Source organism: Equus przewalskii, chromosome 10 (assembly GCF_037783145.1).
Source record: "Equus przewalskii isolate Varuska chromosome 10, EquPr2, whole genome shotgun sequence".
Lineage (NCBI taxonomy): Eukaryota > Metazoa > Chordata > Mammalia > Perissodactyla > Equidae > Equus > Equus przewalskii.
Genome location: NC_091840.1, coordinates 829,407 through 845,392, shown reverse-complemented (window position 1 = coordinate 845,392; position 15,986 = coordinate 829,407). Strand labels below are relative to the sequence as shown.

The window sequence follows — 15,986 nt, the reverse complement described above, 5'->3', positions numbered from 1 at the left end:
GATCTGGAAGTGTGGAGGGCGGACTGACGCCTGCCCAGGAGGAGTCACAGTTCATGGAGCCCGACGGGCGGGTGCTGAGAACGGCCCACGGAGATGGGTGGGGGAAAGGTTGGGCCCAAGAGTCCAACCTGGAGGGGTTGGCACAGAGCCCACCACTCCTCACGAAGCACTTCCAGGGGCTTACAGCGGCTTCTGAAGGTCTGGTCACAGCACATATTTATTCTAGGAAATTAGGAGAATACGGAAATCTGTAAAGAAAATTCAATAACTCCCAATACCACCACCCAGAGGTACTCTCAGCTGATGTGGGTGTATTTCTCCCATCATTCTTTATATGCCAACAGACACGTGGCACCCAACACATGTACGTGGGGCACAGACACGTGACACCTGACACATGTTCACACAGGCAGGAACCCACTTGTGTACATCACACTCAGCACTTGCACACATGGCCACAGACTTTTTTCTTTCATAAAATCAAAGCAACACTGTGTACTTGATCTTATAACCTGCTTTTGTTTCTTTTCACTTAAGAGATCTGATGATTTTACATTAGTTCTTCAAAAACTTTTTTTCTGTGGGTGTGCAACATTCCACGGTTTTGGCCGTGTCCTGATGAAAACCTACCTTTGGGCACGGATGCTATTTCCCAGTTTCCAAAATGGACATGCTGTTTTGCAATTTTAAACTCATTCCTGTAAACGTCGACGTCTTTCTCTGACCTCTCGTAGGTTCCCGTTGTGATCCTCCTGTCATGAATAATGCATTCTCTTCTGTCTGTCTCGTGCACCATACTCAATACTCTCTTCGTCCCTGGGCCTCCATTTTTGATGAAGGGACCTGAGGACCTACACAAACAGGTCTGAGGCTGCCCCAAGCTATGGGAAGTTCTAGATTCTTCCTCACGAGGCCCAACCCGAGTGTTCTGAAGGGTGTGGATGTTGGGAGGCCGAGCCCAGGTCTCCATAACTCCTAGAGAACAAACACACACTCGTCCCACGGTGGACGGCCACTTTGGGACTCCTCTCAGAAGCCTCTCCGGCTGACCGATGCGGGACAGCTGCTCTCAAAATATTGGTCCCTGTTGTCCCAGCACGGTGCTGGCCCTTTGTTCCACCTCCTTCCTCTGACGATTGTGCCTCCTGAGAGGGCAGCTGGCACGCCACTAGTGCTCCTTGGTAAGGCTTCAGTGCTCAGAACCAGGGGCGCCCACTTAGCACCTGTTGAACAGGTGAGAGGATGGAGCAATGAAACATGAATGAGTGGATGGTGACAGCTCCGCAGGAAGCAAGTCTTTGTCCTCTGGGTCACAAGATCATACGGATCCCTGTGGATCTGAAGTGCCAGAAGGGGAGGAGGATCAGGGCTGCCCTCTCCCGGAGTTTAAGTGCCTTCACTCTTCCCTGCTTGACACACGCTCACCTCATAGCTAGGCGAGCAGAGCTGGGTGGCCCAGCCCCACCAGGACCCTGGAGGCCATGAGCCAAGGTGATGGTATTGGGAGTTACTGAATTTTCTTTACGGATTTCTATGTTCTCCTAATCTCCTAGAATAAATATGTGTCATGACAGTAACTGCAGAAGCCACTGAGGTTTGGGGCTGAGGGCAGGCCCCTTGAAACGTGAACCTCAGCATGAGGTGGGCAAAGGGGGCCTGGGCAGTGGAGGCTCTGATGGGCCACGGTTCCCGTGCCAGCTCTGTGCATCCTTGCTGTGGGGACATGACCCTCCCGGGCTCAGCTCTGTTCACCTGCTGCAGGCGGGAGCTGGGGGCATGTGAGAGTGGAGGCACAGGCTCTGCCACCAAGATGTCAGGGTGGAACCGAGGCCTGATGACCCTGGGCATTGAGAAGGGGAACAGGAAAATGTCCCACTGATGATTTCACTTTGTGTCCTGAGTCTCTTCTCTGTGTCAGAGACCCGAGTCCAACTCAGCCATACCCTCTGGGTACTTGGCCCAGAGAGGAAACAGAAAAACAAGTGAATTACACACAGCAATACAGGCGATGATAAAAGTGTGTAGAGAGACCAGAAGTGAAGCGAGGGAGGAGGCGGCTTGCTGGTTTTGGCAGACAAGTGAGAATTCACCAGGAGCATCACTATTATTCATTAGTGTCCCAGCCCTGGGAGCAGCCAGAGAGAGGACACACGAAATCCCTGCAGGTCATGGAACCTCCCCTGACCCCCAACTCCACATGCTCTTCCAAACTACCCAAGGCAGCCACCGTCCCTCTGAACTGGGTCCGTCCCAGTCACTGTTCGGTAGGCAAGGGCCAGGTTCCCCAGAGCTCCAACCTCCACTGACAGTTCACAGCAGGGTTGATTCCTTCTTCAAGACCAGTGGGAGGGAGCAGGAGTCTGCTTGGAGTATGCATATGTATATATATACATGTGTGTGTGTGTAAGTACATATACATGACACATATGTGTACAAATATAGATAAATACATGAGGGTATGTATGGATATAAAATGTAATGTATACTACATATAATAGATACAATAATGAATGCATATATATGCTAATATAGTCAAGGGAGTGACATCCATCACCCTTGCCATGTCTATTGGTCTGAAGCAAGTCACAGTTTCCACCTTCAATCGTGGGGAGAGTGAGACTGACTGGGGGTCGCCTCAGGGTGTCTGCCACTTGCTGTGACATGGACACTGGGACTTTCAAACTCCCAAGAGAATTTTAACTGCAGCAAAATGTCAGTCCAAATAATTCATAACCGATCTATAAATCAAAAGTGGGGTGAGTTTATTATGAGCCAGATTTGAGGACCAGATAGCCCGGGAGAGTCCTTCCACAAAGGACTGGAGCACTCCAAAGAAGTGGGGTGTACAGAGTGGCTACACACCGTCAAAGAGAATGTATCACGTGACTGAAACGTCCCTTTTACAATAGTCACGAGATTGCCCTCTCGGCACAGGGACTGACGGACACAGCAGGGAGCAGGTCTGCTGTCTTGAGCTGGGTGGTCACAGGTGAGCACAGCAATCAATTCCCAGCCTATGGAGAGATGTTTATCCTTAAGGAAATGCCAGTGTGGAGGAAGTTGCACCTCTATCTTCAGGGCGTTTGTTCTTGTGTTTGACACGTAGCAAATGCTTAAAGCAGATATACAACGCATGCTCAACAGCCACGTCAGGCCCCTTTGGAAAAAGCAAGGTTAGACCAAATTAGTTTTACACCAAATGGCTTCCTCCTATACTCCAATACATCCTATCGCTTGCCATTTGTTGATCAAAAATTTGGGAACCACTGATCCAAGGAACGTTGCTGTCATCTAATTCCAGAGGCAGGCTATGCCTTCCCCTGCAGGCACTGCCCAGCACGGGCCCAGCTGCTGACCGGGAGTCCAGACAGAGACTTGTACCCTTGGGGACACTTGTCAGACGTCCTGGGGGGGACCGGGCAGGTGCAGTTGGATGCACTAATCGGGGAATTTGGAAGGAAAGGCTGAATGACTTGATTAATTTGGCAAATGATTTAAAAAGCCATCTATCTATACTCGTGTTATAGTTTTTTACAGAAGCAACTTACCTTTAAACGAAAAATTACAAAGCAAACAAATGTGAAAGAATATGATGAAACTACAAGAAACTAACAGCGCCGTCTAGGGGAACTGAAGATGTTCTTTACAAAGACCAAAACCCTTTTTCCTCAAAAAACAGATGGACACATTCGACCATATGGACAGACCATAACGTGCTCAGGACGTAACTAACTGACGATGGTGGGTTTCCAAAACCCGTAAAGAACCTTCGATCAAGAGACGGCAAGACGGAACCCACATTCGGCCAGACGGCCGGGCCGCGACCAGGCAGGTCCCCAGGGGCCCCTGGAAGGGACGGCGGCCACAGGGAGACGCTCGCCCGCGCGTCTCAGAAGCTGCAGAGGGAAAGAGGGGCGCAAATGGCTTCCTCGGCGCTCAGAGGAACCAAGTTCAGGCGCGACCACCCGGGGGACAGTCGGGGGGCGGGGGGGGGGACACAGGCCTGCCCTGGGGGGCCGGGCGCTCCTGGGGGGATGACTCAGCAGTTCCACGTCCTGGTGGCTGAGGCTCATGGGAGATATGCAGATGCGCCCAGAGCACCATGGGAAGTTGGCCCTTTATATTCCGGGGCAGGGGGTGGGTGTTTCTTTCCCCGGCGCCCGCCTGGTGAGGCCCTCTGCCCGGGGCGGGAGAGGGTTGGGGGACGCGAGCGGGTGGAGGCCGCAGCACGCACGTGGCCCAGCAGGGCCTCGTCCAGGCGCAGCTCCCGTGGGCGGTCTCGGGGGGCCACCGGGTGCAGGGGGCCCCGGGTGGGCGGGGAGGGCCCCCCCCCCCCGGAGCTGCGCAGAGGCGGAGCCTCCCGGGGCGGGTCTGAAGCCCCCTCGCGGGTTGCCGGCCTGCAGGGTCTGCTCCCACCTGCCGCCAGGGCCTGAACCTCCCCGGCTTCTCCTTCGCAGCTCCCCGGAGGACAGGGCAATTGCACAAGCTGAAGAAACTTCTGGAAGTTCAGTCTTCCCAGCCCCAGCAGGTCCCCGTGGAATCAGGACCGGTTCCTCCCGCTCCCGACGGACTCCCCTGCAAGAAACACCTTCCTCCGCCTCTCCCTCCTGACCCTCCTCCCCCGCCCCCGAGGCCGGACCCCCTGCAGTCCCCACGGTGCCTGCCGGTCCGCTCTTGCGTCCACGCGGTCGGTCGAGCGGGGGCGGGCAGCGACATGTGTCCCCCGGTCAGCGCGCGGCACGCGGGGGAGGGCATGTCCTGCCTGCACGCGTCCTGGCTGTACCAGCTGCAGCACGGCAGCCACCTGAGGCTGTGCTTCGCTTGCTTCAAGACCGCCTTTCTGGACCTGAGGGACTTGCTGGAGTCGGACATCTGGGAGGATGAAGACTGGGACTTTGACCTGATGGACCTCGCCGAGGCGGAACCTCTGCAGGGGGCGTCCCCGGGGTCCGACTGGGGGCAGGGCCAGGGGCAGCCTGCGCAGGGGCCGTCTGCGGCGTGGGGGTCGGGCAGCCTGGCGTCGGCCCCTGAGGAGTCAGAAGAGGTGGGGCTGGACTACCACTTTGTGCCCACCGAGCTGGAGCCTCAGGATGTGACCCCCCTGTGCCTGGGTCCTGAGGATGCTGACTGGACCCAGGGCCTTCCCTGGAGATTCGGGGGGCTCCCTACCTGCTTGCACTGGCCATCGCCCCCTCTTCTGTGGCAGAGATTTCTCAGCCTGGACCTGCACCCCGGGGAGCCCATGGTGTTGGAGCTGGGCACCACCCGGGCCGTGGACCCCGCTGAGGCCAAGGCCTGGTTAGGGGACCTGCAAGTGGTGTCCATGGTGGGCTGCCACGATGCTGTCTACTTCCGGAAGATGACGCCGGCGTGGGCCATGCAGGCCTCGGAGGGGTGCTGGGAGCTGCTGCTGGAGCCGGGCGAGGTGTGGGCGGTGAGGCTCCAAGATGCAGCCCCCGGGCAGGACTTGCACAGGTGGAAGCTGAGCGTTCTGGAATCCTGTTCCCCAGGGCAGAGTGAAGAGCTGGTCCCTGCAGACGCAGCCCTGCTTAAGATGGGGTTCACGATCCTCTCTTACTCACCCTGGACCAAAAGGGAGGTCCAGGAGGGGGAGCCAGCGTCTGGGTCTCTGTCCTCCACCCAAGAAAGGGATCCCAGCACCGCTGAGACCCGGAGCAGTGGGTCCAGAGGGCCTGGGGAGAGCCTCGGGCCTGGGGGAGCTGCCCTATTTCCAGCGTCTCAGCCCAGGGCCCCAGGACTGAGGGACTGAGGCCCAAGTGTTCACATTGTTCTGGCGGCCCCCAGACGCCTGAGACTGGGAAGGACTGGCAGCTGCCCCTTCATGATGGCCAGGGGAGCATTTTGGCAAAGGATGGGGACTTGTGGGTGTGGAGGAAGAATGGGGAGTGTCCTGGGGACTGAGAAGTGGGACCTGCGGCGGCCTCAGGGAAGGCACCCAAATGCCTGTAACTGGGAGAGAAGTGCTTCTGTGTCAAATGTCACGGAGTTAGGAATGTGACGCTCTCCAGGAGGTGCCTCATGAGCGGTTGCTGTGCAGCGTGTGAAGTGGCAGCAGGACACGGACCTGTGCAGCGGCCTGCCCTGTCCGTGGGGAGGGACGTCTCAAGTGTGACACTGAGTCCCTGGATCACCCCAGAGTCTGGCAGCCACGGGGAAATGTGCTTGCCTTTGCCTGGATGGTCTCTGCGGCTCCCCAGGACCCTGTCAGCGGGGACTGCGGTGTGCGGTGGGGTTCTATGCAGTTTGTTCAGTCCGTGTTTCTTTGTATGTTACTTAGTTAAATGAAGCTATAAGAATTTTGCACTAAGCCCCTGTGCTAGTCATCCCTCAGCTCGTCCTAGTTGATTGGCCTTGTCATCTCAGTGTGCAGGTTTAGCCACCTGACAGATTTCAATCCCTTGTGAGCAGGGGAAAGAAGGTGGGAGTAGCACAGGACAGTGACGGTTCTGGTCAGTTTTTTGGCTGGGAGTTTGTTTCACAGGTATTCATTTCAATTTGTAAAATACGTTCACATGCTTTAAATAAAGACGGGCCATGTTTTGAATAATGATGAGAGTGTGTCGTCAAACAGATCTTGGTCAATATAAGCTTGTGCCCCTGACATTGAAAAATTTATGGACAGAACCATGTGTAAAGGATGCTAATAATATTCGTGAGACAGAGGGAGAGGCACACTCACTGAAGAAGGGCTCTGGACCTCTGGTCATCAGGGTGTGGTGGGCAGGGAAGAAGCTCTTAATTGGCAGCTGCTTCTTGTGAATGACCCATTTCAAGGTTTCCAAAGTCTGTTGGTGGATTCTGGCTGGCACAGCCTTCCAGTGATTCATGGATGTGCTGTGTCCATTTCACTGGAGGGTCCAGGTCTAACAGTTCCTCTGGGGAGTTTTACTGCTGTGTTAGGTATCAACAGCAGCAGTAAGGTCCTTTCATCAAATTTTGAGGGCAGTCTTCCTCTCACGTATCTTTCAGAAGTGAGTCTTCAGGGGCCGGCCCCGTGGCCGAGTGGTTAAGTTCTCACATTCCGCTGCAGGAGGCCCAGTGTTTGATCGGTTGGAGTCCTGGGTGCAGACATGGCACTGCTCATCAGACCACGCTGAGGCAGCGTCCCACATGCCACAACTGGAAGGACCCACAACTGAAAATATTCAACTGTGTACCAGGGGGCTTTGGGGAGAAAAAGGAAAAAAATAAAATCTTAAAAAAAAAAAAAGAAAAAGAAGTGAGTCTCCAGGCGTTAAGTCATGAAGTTTTCCGATGCTAATTAAACGGAGAAAAGGCATTAATGTGGTGGCCGTTCGAAACATTTCAACACGTCTCCATAATTCTGTGAGCATTTGGTGACTTGGAGTGTGTATTTGGACGTGCATCTGGCTCTTCTCCCTAACGCACCCGGAGGGGTCTTGCCTTCATCCCCTCCTCTCTTCGTCCCTCCGGGTTAAACGGTGCATTTATTCATTATTCCAGCAAACCCTTGCTTTGGGCAGACTTTTTTTTTTTTGATGGCCCAGCTGCTTTGCAGGGCTCCAGGATGCACAGGTCAGGAGCAAGCAGCCCAAGCCCTGAGTCATGAGGCTATAGCTGGTTCCTCAGCTCTTCTCATCTGAAATTGGGGAAAAACACCAACTCACAAGGTTATGGTGAAAATGAAGTAAGATCAAATGTATCCTCAAAAGATTAACATGTGATTACCATCTGACCCAGCAATTCCACTCCTAGGTATCTACCCAAATGAAGTAAAAACATGTATGTACATGCTCACAGCAGCGCTTTTCACAATCACCAGAAAGTGGAAACCAGCCAAATGTCCAACAGGTGGACAGATAAATGAAATGCGGCACGTCCCTACAATGAGACGTTATTTGTAAACAGGAATGAAGTTCTGATAGATGCTACGACATGGATGAACCTCAAAAAGGTTTATGCAAGTGGATGCTAAATGAAAGAAGCCAGACACAAAAGACCCCATATTGTATGATTCCATTTACATGAAATGTCTGGAATAGGGAAATCCACAGAGAAAGTAGTAGATGAGTGGCTGCCAGGCCCTGAGGAAAAGGGGGCGTGGAAGTATTGCATAATGGGTGCAGGGTCTCCTCTGAGGTAATGAAAATGTCTGCAACTAGACAGAGGTGATGGCTGCACAATGTTGTGAATGCACTACATCCCACTGAATTGTTCACTTACATGGTTAATTTTATGTTACGTGAATTTCAAACCAATTTTTTTTTCTGCTGTATCTCCCCAAACCCCCCCGTACACAGTTGTATATTTTAGTTGCACGTCCTTCTAGTTGTGGGACAAACCAATTTTTTAATTTTTGTGTGTGTGTGAGGAAGATTGACCCTGAGCTAATATCTTGCCAATCTTCTTCTTTTTACTTAAGGAAGATTGTCGCTAACATCTGTGCCAGTCTTCCTCTATGTTGTGTATGGGATGCTGCCACAGCGTGGCTTGATGAGCGGTGTGTAGGTGTGCACCCGGGATCCAAACCCACGAACCCCGGGCTACTTAAGCAGAGCGCACAAACCCAACCACTACGCCACCGGGCTGGCCTCTCGGCTTAATTTTTTTTTTTAGATTTTATTTTTCTCCTTTTTCTCCCCAAAGCCCCCTGGTACCTAGTTGTATATTTCGTTGTGGGTCCTTCTAGTTGTGGCATGTGGGACGCTGCCTCAGCGTGGTCTGATGAGCAGTGCCATGTCCGTGCCCAGGATTCGAACTAACGAAACACTGGGCCACCTGCAGCGGAGCGCACGAACTTAACCACTCGGCCACGGGGCCAGCCCCCTCTCGGCTTAACTTTTAAAAGTCAAATGTGAAAGTTGTAGCACGTTGTCCGAAGGTAGGGATAACCGTTCGCTCACTTGCCAGAGGATCGTGAAGAACCCCCACCTCCAGACACCACTTCAATGTGAATTAGTCCACTTGTTTGCTTAAAACAGCTACTGTCAATTCTGGCTGTTAATGCAAATGCTGGCCTTTGCGCTGCATACAGCTACACGGTGGTTTTCTTTTCTCTTCAAAGCTGCATCACAAACAGTTACGCTCATTTATATTCACAGCCTGGGCAGGTTCGAGTGGAGGGATGCCCCTGGCAGGTGTTCCAAGTAGTGTTAAAAATTGTTTGTTGGGGCTGGTGGCTGAGTGGTTAAGTTCGCGCGCTCCCCTGTGGCGGCCCAGCGTTTAGTTTCACTGGTTCAGATTCTAGGCACGGATATGGCAGCGCTCGTCAGGCCATGCTGAGGCAGTGTCCCACATGTCACAACTAGAAGGACCCACAACTAAAATATACAACTGTGTACTGGGGGGATTTGGGGAGAAAAAAGCAAAAAAAATAAAAAAAAGACTGGCAACAGTTGTTAGCTCAGCTGCCAGTCTAAAAAAAAAAAATTGTTGATCAGAAACCTGAATTTAACTGAAAATCCTGTATCTTGTCAGGTGACGCTGCCCTGGCCCCATATGTGCAGACCTGGCGTGGGTCTGGGGGGAGTGGTCTATGCAAGAGGTGGACAGAGTGCAAAACAGAGAAGGCAGGGGCCCAAAGGGAGGAGAGGTGAATACAGGGTGTGTGGCATTCTGCCTTCTGCGGTACAAGCCTGTTCCAGAAACATCTACTGTGATGTGCTGACATCATTCTCAGCCCTGGGAGAGGCCAGGGAACATGTCAACTGACACTACCAGGAAATGTGTCCATGTTATGGACTACAACTAGGCCTGCGGCTCCCCCCGTCCCAGAGGGGCCTACACCAGTCTGAGCCCTTCTCCCCAGGGTGTGGGGGGCATCTGTGTGTTGGAGGAGCCTCCGTTTCCAGGGTGGCCTGTGGTGTCTGGACCTTGGGCACTTGGTGGAAACCCTGCAGAAAGGACCAAGTGTCTCTGTAAACTGTCTGCCACAGAGACGGTTCCTTTGTTGGGGGCAACATGGGTAGAGGCAGCTTGCTTCAGAGAAAAGGGACCCTGCCCCACTCTGCAGACAGAAATCTCTTTACATTTCTCAGGATTCTCTAGAACTTTCTGTCTTAGGTGGAGAAGACAACTGAGGACTAAGACTGCCCTATCCTGACCTTTTTTACATTTTACCAATGAGAAAACTGACACACAGAGAGGTGTGGTAGCTCCCCTAAGGCCACACAGCTGACAAGGAAGATACCCAGATTCACACCAAGGCAGCTGGAGTCCAGACCTCTTTGGCCTCTCTGTGTCCAGCCCAGAGCCCTGCCTGACTCTGTCTGGTCAGCATCTGACCCTAGAAATGGAGTGGAGGGGCTCCCTGGGGTATGTGCATGGAGTTCCACAGAGCCTTTCAGAGAGGTGAATGAGTTCTCATCTCTCAGGTTGAGAGAAAAGAGAAAAGTGCAAAGGATAGGCACTGTATTGATACTGACCCTGATATCAGTTCCCCTACATTAAATCCAGCACATATGGGGGTAAAAACCAAAAGCACGCCTCCCCTTTCCCTTCTTACTCCTTGACTTCCTGGCACCAGAATCCAGCATCCACCATGCAGGCAGACAACCAAGGACACCCGCCTGTGGATTCCCTTACGTCACCATCCTCCTTCCTGCAAGCAGCCTCACAAGGCCAAACACAGGCTGGTGGGAAAGCTCCAGCCAGCAAGGCCACAGGCTCCCTCTCTACAAGCAGCCTCATTCCTCGCAAGCTTTAAAACCCCTTACCTACTTCTTGATGGGGAGCCAGCAGTTCCTAAGGCGCTAGCTGGCTGCTGCTCCCTTTGCCTGGCAAAGAAAATAAAGCTTTCTTTCCTTCTCACCCAAAACGCTGTTCTCCTTATTTAGATTGGCACTGAGTTCAGAGACTGAACTTTTGGTAACAATGCGGTCTCACTTAGGAAAATTTTAAAGCACATCATTAATCGCACATGGAAAAGACGTGGTCAAAAAAAAGTTTGAGTCACTCCAAAGTCAGGGCAATGGTGCCTCCAGGGAAGGAGGAGAACGGGAATGTGGAAGGCTAGGGATGTGTTGTTTCGGGAAACAACAGTGTGAAGCAAATATGGAAGAAGACTGTCACTAGGTCTAGATCGGGGTACCCAGGTGTGTGTAATGCTCTGTGTGAATGTAAAAATGATGGTGGTGGTGACGGTGCTGATGGAGACGGCGATGAAGTTGATGGTGATGATCGTGAAGAAAGTCCCCAGGAGACCTGCAGGAGAAGGGACCCCACCCCTTTGGATTTTGGCTGCTACAGAAGCCCCTGCATTAGTTTCAGGGCAGGGGTACCCCACTGCTGTTTTCATGGATGGGGCTGATAGGCCTCAGGAAGGAGGCAGGGCCCTTGACCTCCTTATTTCCCGAGGAGGCAGGGAGGACTGGGGTGGCCACGCTGAGGGGAAAGGAGCCTCTGTACTGTTACATGGGGTTAGACCCTCAGACACAGTGGGGACACGTGGCCTCGCTAGTACTGTTTGCAGGAGAAATCTGGAGCTCTTGGGGTTTCTACTTTCACTCCAGCATTGACTCCCACCTTTGTAATCCCGAAAGGGCTCTCGGGGGCTCTGCATCCAGCCTCTTCACTCAGAACGTGAGGCTTCATGCATCCTGAATTGGGGCCCTTTTCCACAGGTCACCCAGCCTAAGTGGACCCCTGCGACCAGGCAGGCTGCAGTGTTAGGACCCCTAGCACCTCTCTAGGAGGCAGGGGCCCACGTGGCTTCCCCAGGTCGCCCCCAAGGGTGGACTCTGATTGAAGACAGTGTTATATGTACTTGAAACTTGTCCTCGCTCCTCACTCTCCCCACGTGTCAGCCGTCCCAAGCCCGGGGTTGGTGGGGGAACACTCGGAACTCCACAATGCCCCGTGCCGGCCTTAGCACCTCAGTCCCTCGGGTTGCTCAGATATTGGGGCTCTCTGCTCATTAACAGGGGCCGCCCCCAGCTGGAGACCTGCGAATGTTTTGGTTGGTTTGATTGATAGCATCGTCCCTCCAGCTGGGTCTCAGATCTGAGGGTGTGTGGAACCAGGACTGGCAAGACTGTAGTTTCTGAAATTGACAGCAGGAATCAGAGCAGCAGCACCAAAGGGAAGGGTCTCCTGGAAAAGGATGGCGAGCCGCTGACTGCGGCGCCTGGACCTGCCGACTGCGGGGCAGCAGGTGTGTCCCCGCTGGGGACCTCCTTCCGAGCAGGTGCCCTGACTGTGGGCAGTGCAGTGAGCCCACGGCCCTGGGCAGGCTCCAGGTAGCCTCTGCTGGGCACCATGGGTGGGACTGGCCTGGACTGTGTCAGGGTGCATCTTGGCCTGCACTCCCCACCCCTGGTCCTGTCCACTCCTCTTTACCTTCCCCCGTGGCTTTTTTGGGGGGAGGGGGAGCAGTGACAGGATGTGCCTCTTTAAGGAGTCTGTAGTTGGGTTGGATGGACACCTATGAAGAGACCCATGAGGCCAGACTCTGTCTAGGAAGCTTATCTTCCATGGAACCTTGTAATACAATTGGAAACAAGTTCTTGCAGAAAAATGATCATTTCAGAATATTTTAAACCCATTATGTGCAGAGCAAAGCTTTAAAGTCACATGTGTGGAAAGTAGGAGCCGGATGATTATGATTTATGATTTAATGGTCCATAAAGTGAGTCACAGGCGGGCAGTTAATTTTGCACAGAGCACACTAGGTTTTAGGGGTGGGGGCCCCAACTTCCCCAGAGGGCAGTAGCAGCCCCAGACATTCCTCAGTTTCTTGCAGGAGCCCTGCCCACCGCCCCCCCCTCCCCCCCCCGCCCGGCTCTGGGCTGAGCAGAGAGCACCTCTCTGTGGACACTCAGGTCCTCTCAGGTCCAGGCCGAGGTCACCTGTGCAGTAGAGGAGCGTTCTCAGGTGTCTACCTGACAGTGCCCCTCAAGGGGATGTCGCCGGCTATCAACAGCTTTGGGCCTCACTCTACCCACTCCTTGTTGCCCACACTGAGGACAGTCCAGCCCCTTCACCACTGACTGCAATGTCTGTACAGCATGCATGCTGGATGGCATCTGTCCTTTCCTCGTGATGCAAATGGAGAGAAGGTCATGGGCCTCGTGTCCTGCGGCTCTGCAGGATGCCACGACCAGGAGAGGAGGCACCAAGGCTGCTCCTAGAAGGGCAGTGAGCTGACCTACACTCTTGGATGATGCTGTCCTCCGTCACCTGTAAGTCCTGGTCTGTGGCCTGAGGGCTGGTGTCAGGCTGGGCTGCTCAGTGACCTCAGCAGCAGACCCTCGGCTGTGTTCCTGGAGGCTTCTCTCTGTGACCCAGGCATGTCCTAGGTCACAGAGTGTTTGGACCAAAGGCAGCAGATGGGCCCAAACACGACAAGGCCGGTCACCTGCCCACAGAGGGAGAGGATGAGAGCAAGACCTGTCCATGAGTCCCCTTGCTCATAAGCTGTGGTGGGGTGACAGAGAGACTCTCCTGAGTCAAGAGTGACTGGACTCGGGGTCCTTTTCTTTTTTTTTTATTTTTTTTATTGAGTTGTTGATAGGTTACAATCTTGTGAAATTTCAATTGTACATTAATGTTTGTCATTTGTGTTGTAGGTGCACCACTTCACCCTTTGTGCCCACCCCCCACCCCACCTTTCCCCTGGTATCCACTAAACTGTTCTTGGTCCATAGTTTTAAATTCCTCATATGAGTGGAGTCATACACAGATTATCCTTCTCTCGCTGGCTTATTTCACTTAACATAATTCTCTCAAGGTCCATCTATGTTATTGCAAATGGAATGATTTTGTTCTGTTTTGCAGCTGAGTAGTATTCCATTGTATATATGTACCACATCTTCTTTATCCATTCGTCTGTTGCTGGACACTTAGGTTGCTTCCACGTCTTGGCTATTGTAAACAGTGCTGCAATGAACATTGGGGTGCACAGGACTTTTGGGATTGCTGACTTCAGGCTCTTTAGATAAATACCCAGTAGTGGGATGGCTGGATCGTATGGTAGTTCTATTTTTAATTTTTTGAGGAATCTCCATACTGTTTTCCATAGTGGCTGCACCAGTTTGCATTCCCACCAGCAGTGTATGAGGGTTCCTTTTTCTCCGCAACCTCTCCAACATTTGTTGCTATTAGTTTTAGATATTTTTGTCATTCTAACGGGTGTAAGGTGATATCTTAGTGTAGTTTTGATTTGCATTTCCCTGATGATCAGCGATGATGAGCATCTTTTCATGTGCCTATTGGCCATCAGTATATCTTCTTTGGAGAAATGTCTGTTCGTGTCTCCAGCCCATTTTTTGATTGGGTTGTTAGATGTTTTGTTGTTGAGTTGCGAGAGTTCTTTATATATTATGGATATTAAGCCTTTGTCAGATATATGACTTGCAAATATTTTTTCCCAGTTAGTGGGTTGTTTTTTTGTTTCAATCCTGTTTTCATTTGCCTTGAAGAAGCTCTTTAGTCTGATGAAGTCACATTTGTTTATTATTTCTATTGTTTCCCTTCTCTGAGAAGGCATGGTGTCCGAAAAGATCCTTTTAATACTGACGTCAAAGAGTGTACTGCCTACGTTTTCTTCCAGAAGGCTTATGGTTTCAGGTCTCACCTTTAGGTCTTTGATCCATTTTGAGTTTATTTTGGTGAATGGTGAAAAAGAATGGTCAATTTTCATTCTTTTACATGTGGCTTTCCAGTTTTCCCAGCACCATTTGTTGAAAAGACTTTCTTTTCTCCATTGTAGGCCCTCAGCTCCTTTGTCAAAGATAAGCTGTCCATAGATGTGTGGTTTTATTTCTGGGCTTTCAATTCTGTTCCATTGATCTGTGCACCTGTTTTTGTACCAGCACCATGCTGTTTTGATTACTGTAGCTTTGTAGTATGTTTTGAAGTCAGGGATTGTGATGCCTCCCGTTTTGTTCTTTTTTCTCAGGATTGCTTTAGAAATTCGGGGTCTTTTGTTGCCCCATATGAATTTTAGGATTCTTTGTTCTAATTCTGTAAAGAATGTCATTGGGATTCTGATTGGGATGGCGTTGAATCTGTAGATTGCTTTAGGTAGAATGGACATTTTAACTATGTTTATTCTTCCAATCCATGTACATGGAATGTCTTTCCATCTCCTTATGTCGTCATCCAATTCTCTCAGAAAGGCCTTGTCATTTTCATTATATAGGTCCTTCACTTCCTTAGTTAAATTTACCCCGAGGTATTTTATTCTTTTTGTTGCGATTGTGAATGGTATTGTATTCTTGAGTTCTTTTTCTGTTGGTTCATTACTGGAGTATAGAAATGCTACTGATTTATGCAAATTGATTTTATACCCTGCAACTTTGCTGTAGTTGTTGATTACTTCTAAAAGTTTTCCAATGGATTCTTTGGGGTTTTCTATATATAAGATCATGTCGTCTGCAAACAGCGAGAGTTTCACTTCTTCCCTCCCTATTTGGATTCCTGTTATTCCTTTTTCTTGCCTGATTGCTCTGGCCAGGACCTCCAGTACTATGTTAAATAAGAGTGGTGATAGAGGGCATCCTTGTCTCATTCCTGTTTTCAGGGGGATGGGGTTCAGTTTTTGCCCATTGAGTATGATGTTGGCTATGGGTTTGTCGGATATGGCCTTTATTATGTTGAGGTAGTTTCCTTCTATGCCCATTTTGCTCAGAGTTTTTATCATAAATGGCTGTTGGATCTTGTCAAATGCCTTCTCTGCATCTATTGAGATGATCATGTGGTTTTTATTCCTCAGTTTGTTGATGTGGTGTATGACGTTGATTGATTTGCGGATGTTGAACCATCCCTGTGTCCCTGGTATGAATCCCACCTGGTCCTGATGTATGATTCTTTTGATGAATTGCTGAATTCTGGTTGCCAAAATTTTGTTTAGAATTTTTGCATCTATGTTCATCAGTGATATTGGCCTGTAGTTCTCTTTTTTCGTGGTGTCCTTGTCAGGTTTTGGTATCAGCGTGATTCAGGGTCCTTTTCTGTTAACGAGGAGTGGGGAGCAGTGCTCAGAGGGTCCCAGGCTCCCTGAAAAT

General features: G+C 51.3%; 1 protein-coding gene across 1 annotated transcript; it reads left to right on the top strand.

Annotated features, from left to right (window-relative positions):
- The first annotated feature begins 4,152 nt into the window (after positions 1–4,152).
- Positions 4,153–6,568, top strand: TEX19 (testis expressed 19). The gene is made up of 2 exons (XM_070563745.1): positions 4,153–4,167; positions 4,458–6,568. Exon 2 carries the CDS (start codon positions 4,715–4,717, stop codon positions 5,768–5,770), a length of 1,056 nt encoding a protein of 351 aa, XP_070419846.1. The 5' UTR covers positions 4,153–4,167; positions 4,458–4,714; the 3' UTR covers positions 5,771–6,568.
- The last annotated feature ends 9,418 nt before the right edge of the window (positions 6,569–15,986 follow it).